Source organism: Chiloscyllium punctatum, chromosome 27, assembly GCF_047496795.1.
Source record: "Chiloscyllium punctatum isolate Juve2018m chromosome 27, sChiPun1.3, whole genome shotgun sequence".
Lineage (NCBI taxonomy): Eukaryota > Metazoa > Chordata > Chondrichthyes > Orectolobiformes > Hemiscylliidae > Chiloscyllium > Chiloscyllium punctatum.
Window position 1 is genome coordinate 3,273,797 of NC_092765.1, and position 27,569 is coordinate 3,301,365.

General features: G+C 40.2%; 2 protein-coding genes across 2 annotated transcripts; one reads left to right on the forward strand and one right to left on the reverse strand.

Moving 5' to 3' along the window:
• Window positions 1–281: 281 nt before the first annotated feature.
• iqcc (IQ motif containing C) lies at window positions 282–14,235 on the reverse strand. Its single transcript, XM_072547926.1, has 5 exons — window positions 14,119–14,235; window positions 6,497–6,640; window positions 1,990–2,350; window positions 1,360–1,481; window positions 282–1,193 (listed from the first exon to the last, which is right to left on the reverse strand). Exons 1-5 carry the CDS (start codon window positions 14,233–14,235, stop codon window positions 1,155–1,157), a joined length of 783 nt encoding a protein of 260 aa, XP_072404027.1. The 3' UTR covers window positions 282–1,154.
• A 30-nt stretch (window positions 14,236–14,265) lies between these two features.
• On the forward strand, window positions 14,266–26,776 carry zbtb8os (zinc finger and BTB domain containing 8 opposite strand). Its single transcript, XM_072547927.1, has 7 exons — window positions 14,266–14,407; window positions 15,975–15,999; window positions 17,250–17,371; window positions 20,767–20,849; window positions 25,212–25,264; window positions 26,361–26,397; window positions 26,502–26,776. The coding sequence occupies exons 1-7, from the start codon at window positions 14,326–14,328 to the stop codon at window positions 26,586–26,588; spliced, it is 489 nt and encodes a 162-aa protein (XP_072404028.1). The 5' UTR covers window positions 14,266–14,325; the 3' UTR covers window positions 26,589–26,776.
• The last annotated feature ends 793 nt before the right edge of the window (window positions 26,777–27,569 follow it).

The window sequence follows — 27,569 nt, forward strand, 5'->3', positions numbered from 1 at the left end:
GAAGTGGCAATATTACAGAGGGAAACAAGAACAATTTGAGGTTTCAATCCAGCTCCCTGCTTTCAGCAAAGAGCACGTGACTCTGATTGAACATTAAAAGGAGTGTTTCCCTTCAGAAAATGCTATGAACAGAGGTTGATTCCCACAGAATCAGTGCACTGGGTACAAACACTCGAAAAAGTTTAAGTGTAGATGATTGTTCAGCTGCATCACCAACTGCAAAATGCGTGGTCTGTGAATTAGATACCGAATCTTAAACCCAATGAAATGCTTTGATCAGATTGTAAGTTTCATTTTTATTCTGATTTCAAAATTGTGGATGTATGATAAAACTTTGGCATTTTTTTAAAATAACCCATTTGGAGAGAAATGGGAACTTGAAATCAGTACATACTTGCATTAAATTTGATTAATTTTCAGCTTACATGGTCAGTGCACAATTCCATAATGAAGAAATAATTCCATAATGTTACAAATTTTCAGCAGAATGCATAAGAAATCATCAGACAGTATTTTAAAAAGAATAAACATATTACATCACAGAAGTTCATATTTCGATTGATGGTCATTGTGATGGAAAGGTCCCAGAAAAGCTCAGGCTCCGTTTATGTCTTGACAATGTAGAGACTTAAGTGCAATCAGACAAAAGACAAAAAGCTAACTCAGTTGATCAGCATGTATTTCTTTATCCCAGCACAGTCAAATAGCTAAAGCATATCCTGACAAATTGGTGAAAAATGGAACTGATTAGCAGCATCTTGGCTGGATTCCAAGATTAGCAATAGTTGTGCCACCCACTGGCCAGGCTGCCAGCCATAAGTAAATAAATTGATACATTAAATATGAAAGGATTATTATTTTCTGAAATAAACAAAACAGGGTTATAAGCTTAACAGAAGAATGACAGAGCCTTACCCTGGAACATACAAACTGCAGTATTGCTCCAAGGAATGCATTAAGTTAACCGTTAGCATTCTTTTAACCTCATGTTCTCTTTAAAGAGTTTCCATCAGGTTCCACTTCACTGCATTTACCACACACAGATTTCATCTGTGATATAATTCTTCTTGCATCTAGTTAGCTTCCAATGAAGAACATCTCCATGACTTGTTTGGATCAGCTTCTTGGTGACTGCCAATTTTGAAACCATGTTTTCATTCTGGAGTTCTCAATTGTTGCTTCAGTATCAAATACTGTTAAAACAAATAAGGTCACCACAGTGAAAGGGTAAATCTCTCTCTTGCACAAAATACATATAGTCAATTTCTTATAAGATTACACCAGGAGGACAGACTATTTCGGAAACATAGCATACAGATACAATACATTCCTTCAATCACATTCCAACTCAATACTTACATTTTTACGACTAGCAATGGCCTGTTGCAGCCACAAGAGTTCCATTGCGAGGCTGCTTCTGTACTTCTGTATCCCTTCGAATGTTGTTGGCATTTCTTTCCTTTGCCATTTACACAAATGTTCTACAAATTCAAATATGTACATTTGTGAGTATGTATCCTTTCACCAGTTTGTTCTTCTATTTAGTTAAAATTCAGTGTTAAAATGGAAAGGAGTGTTTTTATTCAAAACTTACACCCATTTAAAATAAACTATATACACTCATTTCATATTCACATTTTTTAAAAATCAAAACAAGTGTAGCTGAATCTGTGATAGACACATGGTTCAAAACAGCTTTCTAGTAGTGCAAATAATCCGATCCAAACAGGAACACTCTCAAACATGCAGAAGACAGCAGAACCAGCTTTTTAAGATTTTCTATAGAAAGCAACTGTTTCCTCCCCAAGCATCTAATGTCTCTGAATAATTCCAGAACTTCAAGACCCATAAACAAGCTAAACATCTATACTAATTAACTGCAGAACCTACTATTTCAAAACATCTCCTGATCATTAGTACATTAATTAAATGTACATTAAAAGTTTAATTTCCCCTTCAGGGTGCAACTCACTGGATCTTGCACATTACCTGTACTGAGAACAGCGGGTGAATCCTCCAGCACTGTACTGTTCCAAACTGAGGTTACATCAGTAAAGTTCATTGTAGTATCAGAGTCTTTCCTCTCATCACCACTTGCAGAGGATGCTTCAATTTTATTGGATGCCTGTTCACATATCGCAGGACCTCCAGTCAAAATGCCAGGAACATCCAGGTGCTCAGCCACTGCAGGAAAACTTCCTGTGATTGAGGATGCTCTGATTTCACAACCATCTTTTTCTGGTTCATCACCCTCAAATATTCCACAAATTTCATTTTTTTTAGGTTCAGGACAAGATGTTTCACAAGTTTGCCTTTCAATTACACGGTTCATGCCTTTTCTCTTTGCATTCTGTCAAAGAAGTAAAAAGAATTCCAATCACACCAAATTCTAGACTTAATCTTTATAAGAAAGAAAGCTTGATTGTTGCTAATGCTTAAAGCCACGATCCTTCAATTTAGTTTAGTCAGGAAACAGTGCCTACTGAAGTCTCCACAAAAATAAATGTATATATTAGATGTGTTCTTTATAGAAGTTACCATAATGGTCACTGCAGCTGAGAACTTTCAATACTGCTAATACTCAATAAGACTTTTCTGCTGTTCTATCAAATCTACAGGTTCTAAACTTCTAGGTTTAGGCTTTCCAAAACCAACAACTGAAAAAAAGATTTATTTTATTCAGTCATCCACACTACATCATCAATTACTTTTTTAGAAACAATATTTCAATTTCCACATCACCTGCATCTTACAAATAGGAATCAATTATTGCACTTGTTACCCTGCACCCCTTTAAGCCTGGACTACATATCTCCAGACAACATTTCACTGTACCTGGTACACCTCCAATCTCACCCACGTCATCAGCACAACATTAAAAACAAAAATTGCTGCAAATACTCAACAGTTGTGGGCACAGAAGTAGAATCAGTGTTTCAGGTCTGTGACTTTTCTTCAGAATGGAGAACATGTTGAAATGTAATGAGAAGATATTGCTCATATTTAATAAAACATTAGGCTGTTTCAGTGGTTTGGGGAGGAGCAATAAACAGAGATTTTCCAAGTCTTTCTGTGAGCAGGATTGGCATGGCCAACATTTATTTATGATTTGATTTTATTGTCATGTATTTTACAGTGGAAAAACAGTAAATTACAGCAAAATACTTTTCCACCATCGCCATGATCCAGCGCTATTTTGAATAGTTTTAATAAGTTAAAAAATTGAAAGATATAGCTTAAAGAGAATCCATCAGTCCTGAACCAGCGCATCATCAATGATGCCTGGGCTGCCATTCCTCCTCCAGTGCTTCGCCAATATTGAAGGGATCATTCTTCATGCACCATCTTTCGCTCTTGGACCAATTTTCCTCTTGCCAATGCCTCGTCACCTGTGCCAGGCCCACCAATATCACAGTCGTATCTCTCGCCACTGGGCCTACCTCAACATTGTTGCTATCATTCTCCTCCATCACTACTTCACCACCACCAGCGCTAGACCCAACCAATCACAAAGATGTCTATCCTCAGGCTCCATCTTTCACTAGTCGGCCTAACTAGCCAACATCACCTCCGATATAGCAGCTGCCAATTTTTAAAAAATGTATTTGTTGGATATGGGCATCACTGGCAGGGCCAGTATTTATTGCCTATCTGTAGTTGCTCTTGTGAAGGCAATAGTGAGCTGCTTTCTTAAATTGCTGCAGTCCACCTGCTATGGGCTGACCCATAATGCTATTAGAGAGGGAATTCCAGCATTTTGATCCAGCAACAGTATTTCCAAGTCAGATGGTGATTGGCTTGGAGGGGAACATGAAGCTGATGGTGTTCCCATAAATCTGCTGTGCTTGTCCTTCTCGATGGAAGTGGTCATGGGTTTGGAACATACTGTCTAAGGATCTTTGAAGAATTTCTGCATTGCATCTTGTAGTTAGCACACACTGTTGTTACTAAGCATTGGTGGTGGAGGGAGTGGATGCTTGTGGGTGTGGTGCCAATTAAATGAGCTGCTTTGTCCTGGATGGTGTTGAGCTTGATTGCTGTTCGAGCTGCACTCATCCAGGGAAGTGGGGTGCATTCCATTCTGACTTGTGCCTTGTAGATGGAGAGCAGGTTTTGGGGAGTGAGGAGGAAAGTTACTTGTCACAGTATTCCTAGCCTCCTACCTGTTCTTGCATTTCAATTCCAGGTCCCATATTTGCCCTGGAAAAGTAAATAGGGACCCTGTCGCTGCCACCACAAGGTCTACGCTGGCCCACTCAGGTCCATGCTGGAATTCCTCACCACTGATGGTGAGTAAAGAGAAGTAAATAAAGAAAAAAAAAAGAGGAAAACAAAAAGTGGTTGGAGCAGTCGAGTTCCGGCACAAGAGCCTGTCTCTGCCACTATCTCTCTGATACGAGGAGGTAGTTCCTGACCAATTTATGACTGTTCTCTATTGCCCTTTCAGAAGGTGGTGATGAGCCACTTTCTTGAACTGCTGCAGCTCATTTGATGGAGAATCAACCGTGCTGTTGGAGACAGAGTTTCAGGATTTTAACCTGATGACAGAGAAGGGATGGTGATATATTTCCAAGTCAAAATCATACATGACTTAGAGGGGAACTTACAAATGGTGGTGTTCCCACATGCATACTACCTTGTTCACCTAAGCAGTAAAAGGTTGCAGGTTTGGAAGGTGCTCTCAAAAATGCATATGTTACACTGCCACTTTGTACAGGTGTTGGAAACACTAACTATTTAAAGTGATGGATGAAATACCAATCAAGTCAGTTGTTTTGCCTGGATCAGTTCAAATTTTACAAATGTTGCTGGAGCTGCATTCATCCAGCCGAGTGGAGAGCATTCCATCACATTCTTGATTTGTACCTTATTGACTGGCATCGAAGAGACAGTAGGTAAGTTACTAGCTGCTGATTCCCAGCCACTGACTCGCTTTTGTAACTAATGTTTCTTGAGCTAATGTAGTTAAGTTCCTGTTCAACAGGAACTTTCAGAGTATTGATGTAGGAGATTCAATGATGGTTGTGCCTTTGATTAAGAATGAAATGTGTTGAGAAACTCTCCGAGATTTCCAGACAGCGAGCTTAGTAATACTGGCACAGAAGCTGAATGAGATTGATGGAGCAACCCTAAAAATCTAAAATGGAATACCTCTAAAATAAGCTTGTGCTGAAGGAAACTAAATATGGTCTGAAGTTGAAACAAAAGCATGTGGCAAAGCTAAGTTGCTCAACTAGTCATGTGCAAAGATAAATTAGATTCAAACAGACATTTTTCTTTACAGACTTAAAGGTAAACGGTGCTCAGCAGAACAGTAGTTAGGGAATGCTTTCAGCTAAAAGAAACAAAAGTAATTCTTAACAGCAGTCAGCCAGTCAAATTGGTGGTTGGAAGCGACTGAAGTAGTTAGCTCATAACTTCTCAAGATAACAAACATTTATTATATTCAGGTTTTCCCAAAGCAAATCAGACAATGAACTATATATTTATTTGTAACCATTGTTGTAATTCAATGGAGGCAAGAGTCAACTTGAGCGCAAGAGAAACAAATAGCAACAAAATAAGAACTAGGAGCAGGAGTAGACCATCTGGCTCTTGGAGCCTGCTCTGCCATTCAATATGATCATGGCTGATCTTTTTGTGGCCTCAGCTCCACTTACCTTCCCCCACTCACCATAACCTTTAATTCCTTTACTGTTCAAACAAATTACCTTAACTTTAAGAACATTTACTGAGGAAGCCTCAACTGGAGAGCTAAAAATCACACACCACCAGGTTATAGTCCAACAGGTTTATTTGGAAGCACTAGCTTTGGGAGCGCTGGTTCTTCATCAGGTCCTCCACAACCACACGATGAAGGAGCAGTGCTCCGAAAGCTAGTGCTTCCAAATAAACCTGTTCAACTATAACCTGGTGTTGTGTGATTGTTAACATTGTACACCTCAGTCCAATACCGGCATCTCCAAATCAACTGCAGAGAGCATGATGATGGTTAAAGAACCAATATGACTCAAGATACCCAATATACTTGCTGTAGTTACAGTTATGGTAGGTGGCTGGGTGAGAGCGAGGGGTTGGGGGCAGGAGAGAAAGAAGTAGAATTTAGAAAGACTTTCTAAGTGATCTCCCCAAATATTTTGGGGCATTGAAGTTTATGTTTTATGCATCTTGCAATGTGGGTTTTAGATAGATATCTAATTAGTTCAAAGTATACATCATTTTGCTATTAAACTGCAGGCTTGTGCCATTTTCAAGATTATTTGATATTATGCATACAATGAGTAACGTCATTCGAAGGTTACGTGCTGTTCACAGCTTGGATCAGATGTGAATTGGATTGTGAAAAGGCTTTGGCTACAACATTTATATGTCTGGTGATGCACAAAAGATTGGCTTTATTTCTTAAAATTTGTATCGAATGTTGTGATAGCCAAGGTACTCAATAACGTAGTCGTATATACAGAAATAAACACACGCACTGTCCAGTGAAAGGTACCTGCTCCTTAAATATAGGCCTCGGTAACTCCTTGCCGTCCCACTCCAACAAGTCCACACCTCCCTCGATTTCTTTTACAATATTTTCATAGTCTTGGCGCAAACGCTGGAAGCTTTTTCTCACCAAATAACCTCTAACGTAAGCCTACAAAGGGGGCAGGGTGGAGAAATAGTTTTAAAAAATAAATGCCATGTAGCAGCAAGAATTACATGTTAAAGAGTTTTTTCTAAAATAAATAAAAGCTTCAACCACTACACTGGCAGAAATTTGTACGGAATTTGTCATTTACGCTGGGCATTGCCCTTTCATCAAAAAGTTAAAGCAAGATGACTGTAAGACTTTTAAAATAACACCCAGCTTTTTTGACTAATGCTTCATGACAACCCATCCAATTGAAGCAATAAACAAAAGCGTTGACAATTCACTGACTTTACATAAAAAAAATTTACTTTTTAAGCAAGTAGCTCCTGATGTATTATACAATTCTTAAAAAGAAAACAGTTCACTGTCAGTACCTTAATTAAAGTACTTCTACTTAATTTCAGTGTTAACAGCAATCTTTGAAGATTACTTCTTCTTCCCTTTGACAGTAGCATACAAAGAGTTCTTTGGTTCGGGTAGGTTTTATTTTCGGAGTATCAATGTTCAAAACATAACTGAGAATAAAATGAAGTGTCAGCTTTGCTAAGGAATTGCACTCTCCTCAGAATCTTGCAGGTTACAGCTTAGAGCTACAATCCTGGGCTCAAGTCCAGGTTTGACACTTCAGTGCAGTTTTGCTGCCTTGTTGGTGGTGGAGTTTTTCAACTGAGACATTAAACAAAAGTTGCATCTGCCCTCTCAGACATGAAGGACCTGACCAAGCAGAGGATTTGTCCACTGCTCAGTACAAAAACAGATTTCTGAAGAAGGGTCACTGGACCTGAGATGTTAACTCTGTTTCCTCTCAACAGATGTTGCCAGACTTGCTGAGTTTTTCCAGCAATTTGTTTTTGTTTCTAATTTCCAGCATCTGTAGTTCTTTGTTTTTTCCATAAAAAAACAGCTTAATTGGCTGCTTAAAACTTACTGTTAGTGACCTTACTGCCCAAAAGTTAACTGTTGGACTTTTCTGCAAGGGGAATGCTTATTTCATGAATTAATTTATACCTTGGAATTTTGAGCATGTGAAAAATGTCACATCAATTAAGTCTTATTAGAGAAACAAAACGATTTGTGTGCCTGTGTACAGAGTTTCATTTCATTATTCCAACTTATCAACAAGCTTAATTTTAATGCTTTTAAAGAGAGAGGCAAACAAAGCATTGGGGTTAGGTGTATAGTCTTGTGCACAATGGTAGTGTCCCGTACCTCCAAGCTAAAAGGGCTGGTTTCAAGTTCCATGTCAAGATGTTATGGTCATAGATTGTGCAATAACACATCCAAATAGATTGATTTTTTTTAAAAGGGTTCTTTTTATTGGAATAGAATTGAAATGCAGGAACATTACCATACATCTAACAGAAGTTTGGTTGGACTAACCACATCTAAGTAATTCTTGTCACGATATTATGAAAAGGATTCTAAGGCAAAACAAATGATTTTCTTGAATAACACAGGAACGATGAGATTATACCCATCAGAAAAAAAATGAATGCAGTGCAGCTCTTTGCAAAAACAGCTACACCTTCCATTCAGGGATTATGTCACATTATCTGAGGAAGTGTTGCAGTTTAAAATAGTGGCAGAAAGCTTGAAGAAGCTACATCCTGCAAGGCTGTAACCCTCACCAACTTTCTGGTGTTTTTATTGTATAGTTATAAGGGGATAAATACAGGTTAAGTGAATAGGCAAGAATGTGGTAGATGGGATATTATTTGCTTATCCATTTTAAGCAGAGAAAATAGAATATAGCATATGTTTCCAATGTTGAGAAATTGGTAAATGCGGATATTCACAAGAACCTGATTAATTTAATGCCAGAACACTAATCTGCAGGCATTCCAAGCTTTTGGGAAAGTAAACACCTGCAGTGCACTAACCTTTATAAAAGAGATTGGTGCATAAGAGTAAAGGACTCTTACTATCTATAGCCATGTTTTGTCCAGAGCAGGAGCACTGTTCCTCATACAATACCTTGTATTTATGCAACAAGTTAAATGATCAAAACATCCCTTTTAAAAGTCTTTCTTGAAATGTCATGATGTGGAGGTTGGACTGGGTTGGACAAAGTCAAAAATCACACGGCACCAGCTAATGGTCCAACGGGTTTACTTGAAAACACAAGCCTTCGGCGTCCCACTCCTTCTTCAATAAACCTGTTGGACTTTAATCTAGTGTTGTGTGATTTTTGATCTTCATGGAATGTGGGTATTCCTGGCTTGACAGAATAAACTATTCAGGATAAAGAGGAAGCTTGGGCTCAGCAGGCCATCTGTGCAAATGTACCCAGTGTTCTTAACACAACTTCCACAAAATGGATCCAGTGACAGTGAATGAACAAGGATAATAGTTCTAAGTCTGGCTCTTGAACATGAATTTACAGGTGGCGATCTTTGCAAGCATCTGTTGCCTTTGTCCTTCTAGGTGGTAAAAGTTGCAGGTTTGGAAAATGTGAAAGGAGGATTCTTGGTAAATCACTGAAAATTGATAATACGTCAGTGGTGAATATTGCAGAGAATGGATCCGGTGTCTTTCAAGCAGGATGCTTTGTCCTGGACGATGTCAAACTTCCTGAGTGTTATTACAACTGTACTCTTCCAGGCAAGTGGGAAGTATTCCATTACACTCCTAACGTGTGTCTTGTAGACAGTGGAGAAGCTTTCAGGAGCCACATGAGTCACCCACTGCAGGACTCCCAGCTTCTGACCTGCTTTTGTGGCCACGATATTTATATTGCAGTCCTGTTAAGTTTCTATTTAACGTAGTGATGGGAAGCAGTGCCATGTGGATCTCATTGACAGTGAGATTCTTGACTGGCCCAGGTTAACAATGCCAATCAGGAAGCCCTGGCTGACAGAGATAAACAGGAGATTCAGAAGGTCTCCTCAGTCTAACAACTGGCTTTGAGCTAGCTGGTCAGAGCCCACGTACAGTGCACATGTAAAAAAAGGATGATTTGGTGACAGGATACTGGCCTCTGTGCAATTATTTCACTTACGATGGGAACAAACAATTTGTGCCTGAAGAACAACTGCTTGCATCAGTCATCTTGGAGTTTAGGTAAGCATTTCTGGCATCAAGCCTTAACTTAGGATGCTTGGCTTGTAAAATAAAAAACAACAGGAGATTCAGAAGGTCTCCTCAGTCTAGGGACTGGCTTTCAGTTAGCTGGTCAGAGCCCATATATGGTGCACATGTAATTTAAGGCTTGGTGATGCAATACTGGCCTCTCTGCAGTTATTTCAAGTATTTTTCAGGATATTGACAGAGAGAGAATCAACAAAGATAATGCCATTGGATGTCATGGAGAGCTAGTTAGATTCTTTCCTGTTGAAGATAGTCACTGCATGATACTTGTGTGCCACAAATATCACTCTGCTCTTATCAACTCAATCCTGAATGCTGTACAAAGTGTGGTGCTGGAAAAGCACAGCAGGTCAGCCAGCATCTGAGGAGCAGGAGAATTAACGTTTCAGGCATAAACCCTTCATCAGGAACGAGGCATGTTGCTGCAGTGCTTTTATACCACCTGCTGTGCTTTTACACCACCACACTCTTGTCTCTGATCTCCAGCATCTGCAGACCTCACTTTCTCCTTCTGAATGCTGTACTGGCCTTGCTGCAATTGTATGTGGACAGGTTTAATATGTGAGAAGTTGCAAACATCACAGAACATTAATGAATGTACACGAACACCATTTCTGACTGAAGGGAAAACATTGATGGTTAGGCCAAGAACACTACACTGGGGAACTCCTGGGAGGACTCAAATAGCACAGTAGTAATATGCCTACCTTACATTAGGAAGCGTGGGTTCAAGTCTAAACTGCAGAGGGGGTCATAAAACATGTCAACTGAAGAACCAAGGCTGAGATGATTACTGTGGTTTTTGTGCAATCATCTTTGTGTGACATATGACTTGAACCAGTGATGAGATCTACCTCCCACTCCCACCCACCCAACCCCACCAATATTTGATTTATTACTTTCATATATACCTAGATACAGTGAAACGTTGTGTTTTGTGTGCAGTACAGGCAGATTATACTATTCAAAGATCATAGGGTAATAGAGCAGAGTCACACCAGCAAAGACAAGCACAAAAAGTGAGATCAATGTTAGAAGTGAAATTTGAAGTCCTTTTAGATGTCTAACAACTGTGGGGAAGAAGCTGTTCGTGAATCTATTGGTATGTGTTTAAGCTTTTTTATCTCTTGCCTGACAGAAGAGATTAGAAATGTTTATAACCAGGTTGGGAGGGGTTTACACAATCGAAGTCAGAGACAGAATACCAAACTGGACCTGTTTCCTTGGGTCCAGCAGCTTTTTCCACACTACTGCTAAAAACCAAACCAGAGAAAAGCTGAGCTGGGGAAACTGGCCACTCCCCTTTCATTGTACAAGTGTGTTTTTTTAACTCGAAAGCCTTCTACCTGAGGCAGTATCTGTTAGCTATAATCAAACTGGCCCTAAAGCACTAACCCCAGACTTTCCAGAGTCTGGGTTGTTTATGACCTCACGCAAAAAAAGCCAAGGAACAGCATACCCTTGTTAAAGGAGCAGCTTTGTCATAGTACCAACAGATTCAGGTACAGCTTCCCTGTTACCTGATTTTTTAAAGGACATTTAATATGGTATTTAAGTTGATATTTCTCTGCAGTTCCAACACTGCATTCACTTCTATTACTCTGATGTACTTGTGTAAGGTATGGTTTGCCCATATCACAAAAAAAAAATTTCATTATCTCAGTACATGACAATAATAGGTAAAAACAATGACTGCAGATGCTGGATACCAGATTCTGAATTAGTGGTACTGGAAGAGCACAGCAGTTCAGGCAGTATCCAAGTAGCTTCGAAATCGACGTTTCGGGCAAAAGCCCTTCATCAGGAATAAAGGCACTGAGCCTGAAGTGTGGAGAGATAAGCTAGAGGAGAGTGGGGGTGGGAAGAAAGTAGCATAGAGTACAACGGGTGAGTGGGGGAGGGGATGAAGGTGATAGGTCAGGGAGGAGAGGGTGGAGTGGATAGGTGGAAAAGAAGACAGGCAGGTCAGACAAGTCCGGACAGGTTATGGGGACAGTTACTGAGCTGGAAGTTTAGAACTAGGGTGAGGTGGGGGAAGGGGAAATGAGGAAACTGTTGAAGTCCACATTGATGCCCTGGGATTGAATTGTTCTGAGGCGGAAGATGAGGCGTTCTTCCTCCAGGCGTCTGGTGGTGAGGGAGCAGCGGTGAAGGAGGCCCAGGACCTCCATGTCCTCGGCAGAGTGGGAGGGGGAATTGAAATGTTGGGCCATGGGGCGTTGTGGTTGATTGGTGCGGGTGTCCCGGAGATGTTCCCTAAAGCTCTCTGCTAGGAGGCGCCCTGTCTCCCCAATGTAGAAGAGACCGCATCGGGAGCAACCGATACAATAAATGATATTAGTGGATGTGCAAGTAAAACTTTGATGGATGCGGAAGGCTCCTTTAGGGCCTTGGATAGAGGTGAGGGAGGAGGTGTGGGCGCAGGTTTTGCAGTTCCTGCGGTGGCAGGGGAAAGTGCCAGGATTGGAGGGTGGGTTGTTTGGGGGCGTGGACCTGACCAGGTAGTCGCGGAGGGAACGGTCTTTGCGGAAGGCGGAAAGGGGTGGGGAGGGAAATATATCCCTGGTAGTGAGGTCTGTTTGGAGGTGGCGGAAATGTTGGCTGATGATTTGGTTTATGCGAAGGTTGGTAGGGTGGAAGGTGAGCACCAGGGGCATTCTTGTTACGGTTGGAGGGGTGGGGTCTGAGGGCGGAGGTGCAGGATGTAGACGAGATGCGTTGGAGGGCATGTTTAACCATGTGGGAAGGGAAATTGCGGTCGCTAAAGAAGGAGGCCATCTGGTGTGTTCTGTGGTGGAACTGGTCCTCCTGGGAGCAGATCCGGCGGAGGCAGAGGAATTGGGAATACGGGATGGCATTTTTGCAAGAGGTAGGGTGGGAAGAGGTATAATCCAGGTAGCTGTGGGAGTCGGTGGATTTGTAAAAAATGTCAGTGTCAAGCATCATTAATGGAGATGGAGAGGTCCAGGAAGGGGAGGGAGGTGTCAGAGATGGTCCAGGTAAATTTAAGGGCAGGGTGGAATGTGTTGGTGAAGTTGATGAATTGCTCAACCTCCTCGCGGGAGCACGATGTGGCGCCAATGCAGTTATCAATGTAGCGGAGGAAGAGGTGGGGAGTGGTGCCGGTGTAATTACGGAAGATCAACTGCTCTACGTAGCCAACAAAGGGACAGGCATAGCTGGGGCCCAAACGTGTGCCCATGGCTACCCCTTTGGTCTGGAGGAAGTGGGAGGATTCAAAGGAGAAATTGTTAAGGGTGAGGACCAGTTCGGCCAAACGAATGAGTGTCAGTGGAAGGGTACTGTTGGGGACGCCTGGAGAGGAAAAAACGGAGGGCTTGGAGGCCCTGGTCATGGCGGATGGAGGTGTAGAGGGATTGGACATCCATGGTGAAGATGAGGCGTTGGGGGCCAGGGAAACGGAAGTCTTGGAGGAGGTGGAGGGCGTGGGTGGTGTCTCGAACGTATGTGGGGAGTTCCTGGACTAGGGGGGATAGGACAGTGTTCAAATGCTAAAATATTATGTACGCGAAACTGTTCTAGCAATCAGTAAGATAGATAGTTAGAGTTTTTAGCATGCCCCTTCAGCCCACCATGTCCAAACCAGTCATTACTGACAAAGGGCTTGTGCCCAAAATGTCAATTATCGGGCTCCTCAGATGCTACCTGACCTGCTGTGCTTTTCCAGTGCCATGCTCTTCAACTCCGATTCTCCAGTATCTGCAGTCCTCACTTCCTCTTATCAACACCTATCTACATCTTCCAGTACGTGGCCTGTAGCATTATTTGCGACAGCACTTCAAGCGATCATTAACTACTTAAGATTGTGATGATTCTCATCTCTACCACACTTTATAGTAACGAGTTTCAGTGACCCTCTGGTTTTAAAAAACCTCCGAAATGCCCTCTAAATCCTATGCTCCTTGCTTTAAATCTATGTCCCCTGTTCATTCATCCCTTCACCAAGGGGAAACAACTCTGTCTATACCCTTCAAAATTTCATACATTTCAATCAGGTTCCCCCCCCCCCCCACATCAGCCTTTGCAGTTCTGAAAATCACAGCCCCAGCCTGACCAGCCTCTCTCCAGAGGTGAATGGCTCTAGCCCAGATGAATCTCCTCTGCACCTTCTCCAGTACCATCACATCCACCCTCTCTCTTCAGCATGAAGCTGCATCATGTCCCTTAGCTCTGTCTGAGTGCGAGGGGATTCACAGAATCCAGTCTTCGAAAGGTGCTGAGTTGTTACCATGGTAACCACCCGGCATCATTGGGAAAACAAAATTTGAATATTCAACAATCGAGAGCATCCAGACCCTCCGGAACAGGAGTCCTCATATACTTCACCGAAGGGAAAAATGATTCCAGTGAAACTGGGGGGAAGCTGCGCTCACCTGGAGAACGCACAACCCGCGGCGATCCTCACTCACCGCCATCTTGGTAAGGGCAGGAAGTGACGGTGGTGGTGGGCAGGAAGTGACATGTTCGTTAGTGATGGACAGAGTAGTCATCCAATCGGGTACCGCGCGGTGAGCCAATCGGCGGCAGGGGGAGGCGGGCGCTCGGTGCTGCGAGCATGCGCGGGCGCTGTCGGAGGGTCGATGGACGATCGGGAGTATTTCCTGACCGCGGCTCAGAAAGCGGTGAAGGAGAAATACCCGCCCGTCAGCAAGAAGTACGAATGTGAGTGTGGCTTCCTTCAGTGTTTCCCTGAGGGAGGGAGGGACCGACCCACCGACCCACCGACCCACCGACCCCGGTCAGGCTGGGGAGGGGGAGGGGGGTATTGGGGTGGGGGTGGGTGAGGAATGACGGGGGTAGAGGGGGTGGAAGAGGAGTTTGAGGATGGAGTCTCGCACGCACGTCCTTCAAGATTCAAATCCTAATCGCCCTGATTGAAAGTTCTCACCGTGACTCAGTGACTCTCCCATAGATCCCCCGTGGCCTAACATTTCAACTCCCCCTCCCACTCTGCCGAGGACATGGAGGTCCTGGGCCTCCTTCACCGCCGCTCCCTCACCACCAGACGCCTGGAGGAAGAACGCCTCATCTTCCGCCTCGGAACACTTCAACCCCAGGGCATCAATGTGGACTTCAACAGTTTCCTCATTTCCCCTTCCCCCACCTCATCCTAGTTCTAAACTTCCAGCTCAGTAACTGTCCCCATGACTTGTCCGGACTTGTCCTACCTGCCTATCTCCTTTTCCACCTATCCACTCCACCCTCTCCTCCCTGACCTATCACCTTCATCCCCTTCCCCACTCACCCATTGTACTCTATGCTACTCTCTCCCCACCCCCACCCTCCTCTCGCTTATCTCTCCACGCTTCAGGCTCACTGCCTTTATTCCTGATGAAGGGCTTTTGCCCAAAATATCGATTTTGCTGCTCCTCAGATGCTGCCTGAACTGCTGTGCTCTTCCAGCACCACTAATCCAGAATCTGGTTTCCACCATCTACAGTCATTGTTTTTACATAGATCCTGCCAGACCTGCTGAGTTTGTCTAGCATTCTGTGTTTTTGATTTTTAACCAATGTTGTCAGCTCTTCTCAGCCAAATTAAAAATGGGAAGGGTGCAAATGGGTCTGGAAAAGTTAAGGGAATTTTGCTTTTTCCAAGCTTCTCATTGCAGTCCAGAACCTGACCTAGAAAGTGCATATTTAACTGTTGAGTAGGTAAAAAACAGAATGTACTAATCGCCACCCAGCACATTCAGCCCCTCGTGTACCATCAGACAGTAAAGCATGACATAGTCAAAAAGTGTGGCGCTAGAAAAGCACAGCCGGTCAGGCAGCATCCAAGGACAGGAGAGTCAACGTATCGGGCACAAGCTCTTCATTCCTGATGAAGAGCTTGTGCTTGAAATGTCAACTCTCCTGCTACTCAGGTACTGCCTGACTGGCCGTGCTTTTCCAGCATCACACCTTTTGACTCTGATCTCCAGCATCTGCCATCCTCATTTTCTCCTAGTAAAGTATGACCACTAGAACCTTGGCCACTATTTCGAACAAGATAAATCGGTCATGGTGAGCATTTAAGACACCCATAAGTGAGCAAATCATACTTAATTGCTTCTAGTATTGTGGAGTAAATTAAACAAGTACAGATCACAGTATAATTGTTTTATTCGATATAGTGGGTTATCTTAGTTGCTGTACATTGCACCCTCATGTATTGTAAGTCCTTGAAATGACAAGGTTTATAAAATGATTTTCAATTCCTGTAATTTTCTTTTTTTTTGCTCCTTTAGATTTGGACCACACTGCAGATGTACAGTAAGTTCTTAAAATAACTACTTTTACTGAAACATTTGTTAAAAGCAAGTGCCAATTTAGAATACAGTTCTTTGATATTTGGAAAGTAACCTCAAACATCTGAATTTTACAATTCATGTCAGCTTTTATTGCAACTTTGGGATTCTGTGCTGATATGAAGTTTTCCTGTTGTTGCATCGCTCTTCTCATGGCAAGTGTCTGATTTTTTGTGTTCCAGTACAATTATTGGTGTTTTTTGAGCTTTGTTTTTTAAAGTATATATAAGCTGCTGTCTTCCAAGTATTAAGTTTTTAATCAGCACACCAGCTTATGTTTTTTATTTAATTGATTTTTTTTTAATTTTAAAAAATTCAATTCTATCAATCATAGTGATGAAATTATGGGGTTAGGAATTCCAAAGTTTATTCTTGTATACGTTCAGGAGGATTATCAAAATGGGGCGCACCTTTGATCCAGTGTTGTAACTGAGACTTTCTTTTTAAGCCATCCATATAAAATGTTCTGTGTTTTCTACTTGAATTGTGGAACACATGCAGCACCATAATTATATTCTAACTTTGCAAACTGGAACTAACTGTGAATGAAATGTTTTAAGAAATATTAACATTGGAATGTTTTCAGGCCTTGCTATTGTTGGTATTGGGGGGCTATTAATATATATTGCCTGTTATACATTTTTATACTGATTCCTATTAATAGTAATTGGGAAACTTCCAGACATTATGTTTAGGTCTTTCTGCTATAACACACGTTTCCTTAACACAAGTTCACTATAATGCATTTGATGAATTAAGGACACTGTTTACACCGGCGATTACACTGTCAACACTTTAAGTGCTGTTTCTAAAACTACAATTTTTCTATAATACAGGGTTGCACAAGAACACAACCATCGCGTTATAAAAGAACTATCTGTATAATGTTTGACTTGTCTTATTTGTGTGCTATATCAACTGATATACAAACAGTAAATGTTAGAAGCTCCGTGAGCGCTTAAAAGTTTGCTCTTCAAAATTACTTAAAACAGGCTCTTGTTACTTTGCAGTCTTTTTTTCGTATTATTCTATGATATTATTTGACTTTTTCCTGAATGATTTCTAGCTGATCCTTTTGGGATTTGTGGCTGAAAGGAATTGATAGCCACTAACTTCCCAGTTTGTGATTAGTATAACAGAGTTGGCAATCTGTGTTACATTTATAAAGCAGTTAACTTCCGGTGCTGAAGTCCTTGAAATTACTTCTTTTGACAGGTTGCATTCATGGGGCGATACATTAGAAGAGGCATTTGAACAGATTGTAATGGCTATGTTTGGCTATATGACTGACATTGAAACGGTGCAACCATCAACAACAATTGAAGTAGAGGCTGAAGGTAACCATGGTGACATTCTACGTACCTACATATTTATAATTTTTCAGTAGATAAGACATTTCCATGAAACATTATCCTTTTATGTTAGTGTGCTTGAGTGTCAGGGCGTTTAGATCAACTGCTTCAGTTTCACATTAAATATTTTGTAAGTATCAAATTCCTGTAGGGTGAGGGTAAGGATACAGAACATAAGTTACTTGGGTTAAGTGTAAGCCTTGAAAGACTATTGCTACCCATGAAGTTTGAGAAGGGGAGGAATGTGAAAGGTAAAACACTATATCAAACTTGGTACATTTTAGATTAGAGAAGATTCTTAGTGCAATCAAAACATTTTGCTAAAATACAAAGAATTAACTTAATAAGCACTATTCAATGAAGTGGAAAGGCGGTCTGGGATCTGATGACCATAATTACTTTGTCAATCCACAAAATTGGAGATAGTTCAGACTTATATGCTGAGTCCCTTGTCTCTGCTTAATTGTTTGAAGGTACAGCAAGTGACAGTGGGGTACGTTCACTAGGAAGGAAAGCTGTGGGAATTGGAGTCTGGTCTCAAATATCATTAGATGAATAAACTATTGAGTGATCAGTAATTCTGTGTGAGAGTTGGTAAAGTTTTAACCATTAACAGGTGACCTGTTAGCAAATGATAAAAATTTGTTTCAAAAATGTTAATACTAAAATACCTACAGGCTAAACTGATGTATAAATTAATGCCATAAATTGAATCACTGCAAACTTTCTGGTGCAAATACTTGAAGCAATAAGCTGATATGATAAATAAATCTTTGTTTTATTTGTTATGAGATAACAAAAGGCTTAATCATAATTTCAAGAGTCTGCCATTCGCTATATCCCTGCTTCCTCAGAATGTTAAAACCAGTTTGCTGTGTACTTGAACTGTGATTAAATTCCTGGCGGTGGGTACGACAAGCAGTGACGCAGCTGTTTATTCTACGTTGTGTTTATGTCAGAAATGTTAAAGTTCATTGAGGCGCTCCCTACAGATATTGATCATGTCCTATTCATTAATAGACAATTAAGCAGATAGTTTATGGGCACTGGCATTTGGCAGTATGGGTATTGTGCTGCCTTGCCCTGTTCCAAGTATAGTCATTGAAATCTGTTAGGTGTGGTTCTTTAGGCTGTTGGGCACAACAAAGGCATTCATTTAATTGAAGGTGTGAAGGTTGAAATGCCGTCTTACTGCTTTGGTAAGTAGATTCCAATTAAAACTTATTCTCTGACAATAAAGAGTATTTTGAGAAAGGTAATTAGTTACAAGGATTTACTCTAAAATCAGGACTTTCTTAATTCCTGGGACTGGATCTAGGCCTGTTTTCAGGTTATATTTTCTGATCAAACATTTTGCTTCATCTTCACTACAGATGATACAATAGCATCCTGGAAATGGCTATAAGTCAGGAATTGAAAAGGGAGAGGAAATCAAATATAATTATAATGAAAATAGTACTGAGTAAATTATTGGAACCACAACTTGACAAGGCCCCAGGTCCTGATAGGATCTTAAAAGAAGTAACCAGTGAAATATTGATGTGTTGATTCTAATGTCCCACAACTTCAGAATAGAAAATAACTAATGTAACTCCTTTATTCAAAAAAAGGTAGGAGGTAGAAAACAGGATTCTACATTCTAGTTCGCTGAACATCTGTGAAAGAGAAAGTGTTTAAGCTATTTAAGATGTTACAACAGTACATTTTGTTCATGGTAATCAGGTGGAGCACCCATGGTTTTCTCAGTGAAGGGCAACTAATGGACGTAATGTGTTTAGATTTCCCGAAGGTGTTTAATACCGTGCTGCATCAAATTTTATTGTGTAAAATACAAATCCATGGTGTAGGGGTTAGAATTCACATGGACGAAAAATTGTTTCGCTAACAGGAAGCGAAAGTAGGAATAAGTGGGTCTTTTTCAGACTGACAGGCTGTCATGAGTGATGTTCCCCCAAGGGTTGGTGCTAGGGTCTGAACTGTTTACAATTTATAAAGGAATCAAAAATATGTTGAGATACAAAGGTAGGAAAGTGAGTTGTAAAGAAGACATAGGGAGCCTAAAAGGGATACACATAGGTTGAGTGAGTGAGCAAAGCTTTGGTAAATGGCATGCAATGTGGGAAAGTGTGAAAGTTATCCACTTTGGCAGAAAGAATTTTAAAAACCACTATCTAAATGATGAGTTTGCAGAGTTCTGAGATGCACAGGAACCCAAATGTGCATGAATCACAGAAGGATAGTATGCCGGTACAGCAAGAAATCAGGAAAGCTAATATTATGGTTTATTGTGAGGGGAATTGAATGAAAGAGAGACTATGCATGGCACTGGTGAGACATCATCAGGAGTACAGTGTTAAGTATTGGTCACTGTACTTGCAGAAGTACGTTAATGAATTGGAAGCAGTTCAGAGAAGATTTACTCTACTAATACCTGGAATGAAGGAACATATGAGGAAAGGCTAGACAGGGTAGGCCTTTATCGTCTAGAATTTAGAAATGAGTAATTGAAACATAAAAGATCCAGAGGGGACCTGACCAGGTGGATATTAAAAGGATGTTTCTTTTTGTGGATGTGATTTGGAGGTGCCAGTGTTGGACTGGGGTGTACAAAGTTTTTTAAAAATCTCAACACTAGGTTATACTCCAACAGGTTTATTTGGAAGCACTAGCTTTCAGAGCACTGCTCCTTCACCTCATAAGACACAGAATTTATAGCAAAAGCTTACAGTGTGATGCAACTGAAATGATATATTGAAAAAGCCTTGGATTGTTTGTCTCTCATCTTTTAGAATGGCTATGTTGGTTTCAGTTCTTTCATATCTTTCAGAACTTTTTTTAAACTTACATTATACAACTTACATTTGTATAATGTATAACTGATTTATCATTGGTTATGAGACAGTCTTCAAATTTAATCCAATATTCTTTGTGGATTTTATTATCTTAACTAACTGGTGTTTAGAGAACCACAATAGGAAATTTTATAAATTAAGTAGGGATGCTTATCAGGACATCATTTGAACAAATAGGCATTGTTTTTCTCTGGCAGACATTCACTGAGAACTGACTGCTGGTTACCAATTTTTGTGTAAGTACATATCTGTAACCAAAAAAGGAACTACTGGAAGCATTGGGGAAGTCAAATCCGCATCTGTGAAGAGAGTAGGCAAGTCACTGTTTCAGCTGTAGGAACCTTGTTTTCCATCATTTACATTTTGTTGAGTTGATGCATTGTTTGACTTTGTCAAGTGACTAACTCTAGTATTACCCTGATCACCAGAGTTCAGTATATTTTCTAGCTTCAAAATCATTGGAGTGCTTGCATGATAAGAAATAAAATCACTGTTTGATATTGTAACTTTATTTTGATTTTGTCTTAGGCCATGACATGTTGTCCCTGCTCTACAACTTTATGGATGAATGGCTGTATCAATTCAGCGCAGAAATGTTTTTCATTCCAAGGGTCAGTAATTTGCTTTAACATTGAAGTAAGACCGATGTGAACTGACATTAAAATTTATCTCATTAAGCACTTTGGAGTGATTCACAAGCCTTGAACTGCGGCTGTGATGGGTGCTGTGAAATGCTTGTTTTAAACATTGTTTGAGAAACAGTCCAATAGAGGATATAATGGAAATATCGCATCTTGTGTTAAGCTTATATTTTACATGTCATAATGCCAGCAGGAATGGACAGTACATCACATAATCCTCGTAACCTGTTCACCCAAGCTATTTGACTTGTCTTCTAAAGGTCAGTTCTTTGCTACTTTCAGTGTAGCTCTACCGGCCCCACAGTATCTGCCAGGGTGTTACTTAGTGTGAAAGATACTTTACTGGCCAGCAGCGTACACACCATTAGTTCACTGAACTTGCACCACAACTACACGTCTGAGCTTTCCACTCTTTTATCTTTGTATGAGACACAAATGTTGCTGAACAAAGAGACCTTGGAGTGCAGGTTCATAGTCCCTTGAAAATGGAGTCACAGGTAGACAGGATAGTGAAGAAGGTTTTTGATATGCATGCCTTTATTGGTCAGGGTATTGAGTGTAGGGGTTGGGAGGTCATACTGTGGCTGTACAGAACATTGGTTAGACCACTACTGGAATACTGCATGCAGTTCTGATCTTCCTGCTACCGGAAAGATGGTGTGAAACTTGAAAGGGTTCAGAAACGATTTACAAGATGTTGCCAGTATTTGAGCTAAAGGGAGAGGTTGAATAGGCTGGGGCTATTTTCCCTGGAGTGTCGGAGGCTGAGGGGTGACCTTAAAGAGGTTTATAAAATCATGAGGAGCATGGATAGGGTAAGTAGGCAAATTCTTTTCCCTGGGCTAGGGAGTCCAAAACTAGAGAGCATAGGTTTAAGGTGAGAGGGGAAAGATTTTAAAAGGGATCTAAGGGGCATTTTTTTACATGCAGAGGGTGGTGCATGTCTAGAATGAGCTGCCAGAGGAAGTGGTGGAGGCTGCTACAATTACAACATTTAAAAGGCATTTGGATGGATATATGAATAGGAAGGGTTCAGAGGGATATGGGCCAAATGCTGGCAAATGGGACTAGATTTATTTAGGATATCTGATTGGCATAGACGAGTTGGCCTGAAGGCTCTGTTTCTGCACTATACGCCACTGATTCTATGACATAACCACATGCGATGGCAATTTCAGTTCAACCCCATTTGCTTGCTCAGGTGATTTGCTGATGTCAAGCGGTGTGGTTGCTCCTCTTGGACAAGCTTATTGGCTTAGGCAGGCATCACCTCAAACACTGTTTAACAGCAAGAAGCCAGACTGAATACAAGTGAAACTTCTTAGGAGTTGATCAACATGGAGAGATTTCACTTCAAACGCTGCAGCATTTGCATCTTTGTTATGAAGGGGCCAAGTTACTGATGAAGCTTTTACTCATCAGAGCTTGAAGGAAGCCATCTAACTGCCAGGTGGTGGTTGTTGTGCACACGCACCTTTCCTGTTTTTGGCTATCACAATTGCATCCATGAGCCTAATTCCAACAAGCTGGGGGATGTTAATGAGAATTTGTGACATGCTCATGAACCCAGAAGAGGTTCCCCACCATGAAGGACAGAAAAGCTGACTAACATGAAAGATTAATTCTCATTATTTGTATATGGGATGTGGGGGGGTATCACTGGCTGGATCAGCACTTACTGCCCATCACGAATTGCCCCTCGAGAAGGTGACAGTACTTGGAATGTATGGATATCCATGGTGCTGTAAAAAGGCAGTTTCACAATTTTGACCCAGTGATAGTGAAGGAACTTAACATCTGAGAACTTAATAGTAAAACAATAAACCCAGCCCCATCAGACACCAGAATGTTTGCCTTCGATTCAGTTAAGTTCCATTGTCTGCCCTACATTTAAGGTGAGACTGGAAAGTTTCACACCAGGTATGAGTCACGTGAACCTGTAGTGCATTTACATCCCTTCTTAGGTAAGGAGAACCAAACTGCACACAACACTCCTGATGTGGACTCTCAAATGTTATATACAAGTTTAGCAAAACATCCCTACTTTTATTTATTGTAAGGTGAATGGAATATAATAGCATTTCATTTGTCTCCTAATCACTTACTGTATTTGTATTCACATTTTTTGCGATTCATTTACCATGTACTCTGATCCGAGTATGCCTATATAGTCTGCAACCTAACCATTGGGTTCGGTTGAAATTGCCCATTAGTGTTCAATATTCACATGAAAAAGCATCCTGGAGGATATACAGTAAAGAGCAAAATAGTTAAAAGAAGCAAAATAAATTGTTCTTGAAACAGCAACTTGTATTTCAAAGTTGTTTGTAAAATTCTGCACTGTTTCAGAGACATAAAAAGTAACTGTCACTAAAGCAAAGAAGGGGATTAGGAGGATAATTAAAATGTGTTCAAAGATTAAGGAAGAGAAGGTGGTGAGTAAACAGTAAGATTTAGAGATTGAATTAGAGTGTCAGCCGCAGGCCCTTAAAGTGTAGCCCCCAAAAGAACAAAGGAGTTGGAGAATGGTCAAGTACGTTTATAGCCTTTGCACTAGCATTAGTTTTATAGAACATTGCATGAGGTTGTTGGGATTTAATTTCTAATCTGTTTCTCTGCACTGATTTACTATGTGAACTCAAGATTAATACTTAAATGATTCTACAGTTGGACCAACTGAAACTTTACAGAGGCACATAGATACTTTAAGTGAGTGGGCAAAAGTCTGGCAGAATGAGCACAATGTTAATTAATGTGATGTCATCCATTTTGGTCAGAATAACAGTAAAACGGACTATTACTAGAATGGTAAAAAGCCTTGTGCATGAATCGCTGAAGGTACAACAGGTTATTAAGAAGGCAAATGGAATTTTGTCCTTCATTGCTAAAGAGATTCAGTTCAAAAGCAGGCAAGTCATGTTGCAGCTGTGTAGGGTGTAGGTGAGGCCACACCTGGAGTACTGTGTGCAGTTTTGGTCTCTTACTTGAGAAAGGATGTACTGCACTGGAGAGGGTGTAGCGGAGAGGTTGATTCTTAAGTTGAGGGGGTTGGCTTATGAGAAGAGACTGAGTAGACTGGGATTATATTCAGTGGAATTTAGAAGAATGACAGGAGATCTTATAAAAACACATAAAATTGTGAAGGCAAGAGACAAGATAGAAGGAGAGAGGATGTTTCCATTGACAGGTGAAACGGAGACAAGACAGCATAGCCTCAAAATTAGAGGAAGCAGATTTAGGACTGAACTGAGAAGGAACTTCTTCACCCAGTGGGTTGTGAATCTGTGGAATTCCCAGCCCAGGGAAATAGTTAATGCTGCTTCATTCAATGTTTTTAAAGCTAAGATGGATTTCTTTTTGAACAGTAAAGGAATTAAGGGATACGGTGAGCGGGTGGGTGAGTGGAGCTGAGGCCATGAAAGGATCAGCCATGATCTAATTGAATGGCAGAGCAGGCTCGATGGGCCAGATGATCTACTCCTGCTCCTAGTTCTTATGTACAAAGTACTATTGGAAAAGTAGTTTTTAAAAATGTTTTTTTGCAAACATCTGAGCTAAAATTTCACTTTTTTGTGAACTTTAAGGTTTGGCTATTGGGCATGTATTGCCCAATGAATGCAAATAACCTTCAGAAAACTATAAAAATCCTCCACATTGCAAATACTCGAGCTATGCTAAAAATTAAAGTTTACGGCATGAAAAAGAACCTGTTCTGACAAGCTCTGCTGGGATAGTGGCATTGCATTCTGCTTTCTGACGAGATCTTATGAAATGTTTTTCTCTCAAGTTATTGCCTCCTTGCTTGAGGACGGTTGTATGGGTGCTTTTGGTCACCATGTTTCAGTTCTAAATTTAAGCAGCACTGGCAGGTTGTCATATTTGACCTCATTTCTGTTCTCGGTTGATCAGGCACAAGCTGCCCAAACAGAGGCTGTTAAATGGCAATCAACGTTATTTTCCCCATCCACCTTCTGGGCCTGCTGAGGCCACTTGTAATCCTAGATATCTGAGCTGCAGCTATGTGTGATTAGCTCACTCAGTACAAACTGCAGCTGGGATCTGGAGCCTTCCTGATCTAGTTACTGCTTTGATTAATGTAACCCTTAGAGGAGCTAACATAACTATAAATTGGAAAATCCTTTTAGTAATGCAAATGTTGACTGTTCAAATAATTCAACTAGCCACAAAATAGCTGTGCTTTCCTTTGCAAATGTTGCAACTGATTTCAACTACAAATTAGCTGCAGTTTATCAGAAATTGCTGATTTCTAACTGTCGATTTAAGGTTTTTTTTACAAGTTGCTATTCTTACTGTCTTGGGTTTCTCTTTCAGGAGATGAAAGTGATTCACATGGATAGAGTTAATTATAAGATTCGATCAATCGGGTATGTACGATAACAAAACTTGAACAATTTGGTATAAGAATCATTAATCTTAAATACTGCAGATTTAGAGAATTGACCATCTGAGCACAATTGGTTATTTAGACTGTGTGCACTGTCAGTGAAATATTACATTCTGTTTCCTTCATGGACATTAAAATAATGTAATATATCATTTAATGTTTAAAGTTTTACTTTCCCTCAAAGCATTTCTTTACCTGCGATTTATAAAGTGACAGGTTCCTGCTGCAACTATATTATTAGTGGGAGGAGCATTAGCCAAATGTTTGGAAGGAAGTTACTGATTGCAGGCCTGACTTGTCTAACTGCTTTGTGACCAGCTTGAGTAACATTTGCATAAGTCTAAGATTGGACTGTCTGGTTGTTGCCTCAATAAGGAGAGACTTAAAGACAGACAGAATGTAGAGTTCTAGCTGGTTATTAATTTTATATTTGTTCAAATTAGTAATATATTCAACATTTAAAATTTGGTACAATAATGTGTGCAGTTTGATTATTTCAAGCATAATTCCAATGTAAAGCATTCAAAGAAATGTTTTGAGCACAGAATCCCTTTTTAAACTGATTAAAATTTTGAAGTAATCATATTCGATTGATGCAGTGGATTGAATTGTGTTGTCCTTGTTTGTATTTGTTTAATCACTTGAGTATTGTGACTGAAATCCGTTCATCGGGGAAGAAGGAAGCAATCTAATGGGTGGATTGAAATTAGATTTTTTTTCATTTTAGCTTTGGGATAAGTATTCCAAGTGTTGAAAATTAGTCCAATGTCAAATACAAACAACCAGAGCATGTGTTTAGATTCTAATTTAATATTTAGTTATTACAATTTAATAATTAAATGTGTAAAAGTTAAATGGTGGTTAACACTATTGAAGTTCATTTAAATGTGCCCGCTTAACTAGTAGTGTTTTGGAATACTCAACCTTTTATCCTTTCCTTAATAGCAATTAAGATGGACCTACAAAGTGTATTTCCTAGTGGGAGGTGGATAATAAGAATAGTTGTTTGTAAGTATGCTTGTTTCCTAGTAACTCACTTGAAATCTAACTAAAGATGCTTTATTTTTCCTGTTAAGGTGGGGAGAACAGTTTGATTTGGACAAACATCCTCAAGTAAGACTAGGATCTTTCACTTTTCATTTTACACCATCTCCATTTATTATTTATTAGTTGAGGAATTGAGTAAAATTGATCCAGCTATTTCTCTGCTTTTCCAGGGCACTGAAGTCAAAGCCATCACATACTCAGCAATGCAGATCCACGAAGATGAGAAACCTCAAATTTTTGTCATAATTGATATTTGATTTTCATTTAAATTTTTTAAATGTTTCTTGTGTGTTTTGAAATGTGTACAGTGTATACTTTTGACATTTTCTTGAAATAACGGATGAGAGTGTGAATGTAAGATAAGACCCACTACTAGAAGAACAGCCTCTTCTATTTACGTTTAAGATGCACTCCTTTTAATTTATTAAAGAACTCAATAACAGAAGGTACCAGATTCACTACAGTCTGTCTTTATTAGTGAAATATAATCAGAATGACTGACTAATGGAGCTACCGAACTGATTGCTGTGCCCCATCTTCTAGAAATACTTGTCTGACAAATCAAGAGCAGTTCTGAATTTCAGCATAATTTTAACCCTTTTGAAATCGATGAATTCTTAAAAGTTCTTTCTGAAGCTGAAAGAACTAGCAATGACTGTGCTGTTGGATAGATCTTCTTGAAGATTGACTGTTTGAAGTTGCAGTTATTGTTAGTGAAAATTTACATTGTTTTTATTGGATATGTAGCCTTTTCAAATTAAAAGACATGACTGAGAAATATGAATGCCACTTCCAGTGAATCCCAAATCATTTCATTGGCAGTGCAATAGGGATTACTTTTCCACAGAGCAATGCAGTGCTTTAATGAGACTTGTACTCACACTACTGATTTGTTTTTGATTCTGAACCATGTAACACATCATCAACTTTTTCTGTACATTCAATGTTAAACATAGTCTTAACATATGAATTTCCCAAACCTATGACAGTAGTAATAGACAAAGTTCTTTTGTATTGATAATCATCGGGGCAGTGAGGTAGAATCTTTAATTCTTCATTCATACATAATTAAAATTGAGTTTCTTTAAATAATTTTGTAACTTTTTGCAGAAGTTCTATGATCCCACTAATTTGCAATATAATTTAAAATGAAGAGCTGCAAATGCTGGAGATCTGAAACAGGCAAAAACAAATTGCTGGAGAAACTCAACAGGTCCGGCAGCGTCCTTGGAGAGTAA